At 29.6% G+C, this 4881-nt stretch overlaps 1 protein-coding gene across 1 annotated transcript; it reads right to left on the bottom strand.

The window, feature by feature from the left end:
- Positions 1 to 446: 446 nt before the first annotated feature.
- LOC106381690 (GDSL esterase/lipase At5g45950) lies at positions 447 to 3912 on the bottom strand. The gene is made up of 5 exons (XM_013821615.3): positions 3454 to 3912; positions 3119 to 3246; positions 2772 to 3005; positions 857 to 1103; positions 447 to 736 (listed from the first exon to the last, which is right to left on the bottom strand). The coding sequence occupies exons 1-5, from the start codon at positions 3725 to 3727 to the stop codon at positions 546 to 548; spliced, it is 1074 nt and encodes a 357-aa protein (XP_013677069.1). The 5' UTR covers positions 3728 to 3912; the 3' UTR covers positions 447 to 545.
- Between the last annotated feature and the right edge of the window lie 969 nt (positions 3913 to 4881).

The raw sequence follows: 4881 nt of genomic DNA, 5'->3' as shown, positions 1-4881 counted from the left end.
TAAGTACTCCAATTTCAGATTCAACAAATACAAGTTCATAATTACAGCTTCTTTGAATTTATAAAATAGTTCTAAATTCGTAAGAGAATGATACTTTTCTCAAGAATAATATTTTTCACGTAATTACTTGCGCAATTCTCTCAAATAGTTTTTTGTCACAAAAATAGTTTTCAAAAGAAAATAAATGACCAAAATCGTCTCTTTTTTATTTTAAAAATTTTAATATTTATTTTTTAGTTTTAAAAAATTTGAAACCCTATCCCCAAAATCGCACTCCTTAACTCTAAACCCTAAATCTAAATTAGTTAACTCTAAGATAAAAATACATTTTTAGCCTTGAATAAAATTTATTATGATCATTTTCTTCATTGAAAACTATGCTGTGACAAAAACTTTTAAAAAAACTATCCTAGGAAATTTCTCTAATTACTTTCTAGTTTGAAACATTACATATAAAATATCTTTCAATCTTTGTAAATTACATTATGGGATATAACATTAAATTATTCGTACACCATGATAGAAATGCGAACATACAACATATTCTAAACAAGAAACTCTTCACTAATGGATGCAATTGCTTTTTTAACAATGATTTGATACATTCTTTGTGTTGGATGGACTGCATCCCAGAAAATATATTTGGTAGGATCTTTGCATACGTTCATATCTTTGCATGTCTCTCCATATTCATAGGTACCAGTTCCACAACATCCTTTCGAAGCTTCAAGGAAACCTACAAGTTGAATTTTTTTATATAAGAAAATAATACTTATGAGATCTCTACTTTTGGGTTCTCTTATTACTAATTGAATTTTAAAGTTTGTGTATGAAACAATCAAATCTATGTTCTCACCAAATTTTCTTGGGGTTTTAATGGCTTCTTGGATGGTGGAATAAGCATCGACGTATATAGTTTTCAAACCAATTTTAGCTTGCAGAAGCTCGAGATTCTTGATGATTTTTGAGTTGAAGGAGAAGGCGATTTGGTTTAATTGATCAACGCAAGTCTTCTGCCCTTTTAGGTATTTTATTAGGGGCATGCATCCCATGGGAGGAACTCCTACCACCACCAACCTTCTAGCTCCAAGTCTATGCAACATCTATGAAACAACAAGAAGCAATCTCAGAAGCTGATTAGAATTTTATTTATATGATAAATGCAATATATATACCTATTTTTAATGATGTCTTTGTTTGTATGAACATGTACCTATTAGAGTTTTCTAATCAGTTCGGATTATCCAAATCAAACCAAAACTGGATTAAAAATCAAGTTAAGAGTTTGTGATTATAAAAAATATACTGCGTGAATTAAATCTACAGTTACTCTATTGTCATAAATCCTATTCAGTATAACATTCTGCCGATAGTGAAACAAAAATTGGACACCTCTAGTGGCCATATAAATATGGTTATAATAATTTCCCCAATAAATGGGAATCAAAGTTTATTAGCTTAGTGGTTCAAGAAAATAAATGCAAAAATTAATTTACAACTAACAAAAAAAACAATTTTATGTACTTGTGGATATGAGTTGTACCCTTGGACAGGTTAAAAATCCGGACATGAAAATCGGAAATTCATGTCGTTGTAGGGTAGAAATTATTTATGGAAATTAAATTTTGTCAACAACCAGATATGATTCTTGGAGGTATTTTCTTAGACTCCGTGTCTCTTTCTCCCTCTATTTTTCTTGTAATTTATGACTTTTCACGTAATTCATTATCAGGACCCACACACATGACACATACACAAGATATTTGTCGATTTAATAGATTCAATAATTCTATACGCATTTATAGTAGCAGCTAGACAGAGACGTTCTATTTGAGATAGTTGATAGTTCAAGTCATAGTGTAATATACAGTTGTTACAAAAGGCCCAAGAATTAACATGTATAAAACTATAAATATTGACGAAATTTATTAATGTATAAATATATTAATTTATATATTATGTAAACATGCATCATTTAAAAATAGAGGGAGTATCTAAATTTATACATGTAACATTAACATGTCGTCAAATATCGTTCTAGTTGTTTTGCCCGCACATGCGGACATAAACTTCTTATGAATACTTATTAGTTTATGTTTTATTAATCTAAAACCAACATAATAAGTTATTATTTATGGTTTTAAATAGTTAAATCAAACATAAAAATATATATATATCAAATATTTTTTTTATCAAAATATATACTTAATATTGTGTTAATTTTTTTTAAAACACTAATATCTTAGAAATAGTTTAGAAAATATCTTTATATAATTTTTTTGCTTGACTAATATTTAATTATCAATTATTTTTTTATCTTAACTTTTATAATAAAATATTGTTTTCTGATAGCAACACAATATATATAAGAATAATCTTATTTTTTTATAATCAATTATTTAATGTAACATAAAACATATAAACTTTATACTATTAAAATAAAATTCATTTTTAATTATATATAAAATTCAGTAAATATATTGTTTAAAATTCGTTTTTAATATAACATAGAAATTTAATATTATTAACATTCGTTTTTAATTATACACAAGATTCACTAATGATGATTTTAAATTAATATATTAATGACTCAGCTAATAACAAATAATAAATCAATGATTTAGCTAAAATCTATTAATAAAAATATGAAAAGTAAGCAAAATTACCTAAAATCATGGAGAACTTGACAAATAAACAAAATCACTTCATAAATAATAGTATAGATATATCCATAGATACATTTAAGAGGTTTAATGGAGATGTATGCGTACCTTGGCGTCGTCAAGCATACGGGAGGAGAGAAAGTCGATGTATTGTTCAACAGTGAATTGCTTTTGTCGAGTAAAATCGACTAAGTAATTTTGAAGAAAGTCATTTGATCCCATACTCATAAGAAATATCGCATTATTTATCATTTTTGCGCTCTCTAATGGTCCGACCAGTTTAGTAAGGTGAATTTTGTAATGCAAAAAGTAAGTTGCTTGCGTCGAGAAACTCCACACGTTCTGTTCCACCCGAGAAAAGCAAATTGATTACAGTTTGACTTTATATTATAAGGCAAATTTGAACTTTATGTTTTTGTTAAAAGTAACAAAAAAGGAAACATGTTCAGGCTTACGGATATATTAGCTGTGAGATCATCATAACCGGAACCAGCCGAGGCAAAACTTGCACCGCGAGGTAGATCAGCTTGGGTAAGGGTTGGATCAAGAAAAGCTGGTATAGGTGGGTAACCCATGGCCTCAGCTGAAGAAAATGTAAACTAAAAATGTAAGTTTGACGTAAACTATAAAATTATTTAGCATATAAAAGTCTTAAGATTAATATCTAGGGACTAATGTAAAGCTACCAAATACATAAGTGTTGATGTGAACATAATCCATAATTAAAAACAATATCTTTAGTGAACTTATAGAAATTTAAGACTAATAAAAACTATAATGTTAAACATACCAATAAAATCAGGTGCGAGCAATCCATCACATAATCTTCCGGTGGATTTATGGTTCACGAAATTGCCACCATAAGGTGGAAAATTTCCTTTCAAATCGGTGTTAAGAAAATTATTGTTTCCTGGATCAACACTAGAATCTCCAAATACAACTATTGTTGTTACATTGTGTTTTGCAGCTAGCTGGCGGAGGAGGTGGACGTCCAAAGCCACAACCAAAGATGGCGACTGCAAAGCCATTGCGGCGAAAAAAGACATAAACATAGCAAACAACATTTTACTACAGAGGAGACTGATCGAAAGACTTTTCTTTTGGTTAGAAAGTTCTTTTAGAGAGAAGGTGAATATGTCATGTGGTCTGTGTTGAGAATCGTCGTATATATAGAGGTATTTTTGACAGCTTGGCGTTCAGCTGTTGGTTGAGACATATAATGTAATGTAGTAGCTAACGGAGAAATTCAATTTTGGTTCTCGAGTTGGTTTGGTTGTGATATATAAAGTATTTTATGACTTTCTTGTCTCTCACACCTATTTTTGGTATTTTTTTACATATGTGCTCCATCACATATTACCTATATTCGCTTAAGTACATTGTTGGCTTTAATCCCGTACTTCTTTTCATAACTGAATCCAAAATAATTATCAAACTTAACTATCATGTATGTAATTAAAAGTCAATTTGGTTTATAATCATATTGAAATTTATATTAATTAGGATTTGTATTGGACAATATATTCATCCCATTGTATTAATGTGGCAAGTAACATCTTCGGCAAACAATACTGCATTATACTATTCAGAAAAACTGGTAGAAATAGTACAATACATTTCTTAGCTAAATTTTCTACCCTCTTTGGAGATAAATTGAAAAGAGATGGATGGAAAAGGCAGAAGTTACAGAGATGGAAACTCCGAAGAGATTGCATCTAAGGAATTAGCTCTAATCACTTAAAGTGAATCAGACTTGTAAGCAAATCTTTTTGAAACCCGGAATAACTGAGTGGTCTATTGCTACTCACACGGCCCATCCCTTCTATAAAGCAAGTATAGAGCACTTGCTTTAAGCCACAAACTATTTATGAAATTTAAGGGTCTCCTACTATATATGGGGTGGGGCCGGAAATTAGTGCATTCTCCCTTTTGGTCATGATAAAACACGAATGCTTATCATTTAAACTAACCAACGAGCAAATAACGATAAAGTTTTCGATGTGATAATTTATGCTAATTTGTTAAGCATGTGCTCTTCTTCTTTTAATTGTTTAGGTAGATAGCCATATTAGGAGAGAACTAACATTCATTGTTCTGTATTTTGTATTGAAAATGTTCCCATAATCAGTACTTCATAAATGATCATGGTCTCTTTAATTACTGTAAAAGTTTGTTGTCATCATTTTCCGTAATAAACGAACAGTTGTTATTCGTATTC

Source organism: Brassica napus, chromosome A2 (assembly GCF_020379485.1).
Source record: "Brassica napus cultivar Da-Ae chromosome A2, Da-Ae, whole genome shotgun sequence".
Lineage (NCBI taxonomy): Eukaryota > Viridiplantae > Streptophyta > Magnoliopsida > Brassicales > Brassicaceae > Brassica > Brassica napus.
The sequence above is the reverse complement of the archived record's forward strand: the minus strand, read 5'-3'. Positions and strand labels throughout refer to the sequence as shown.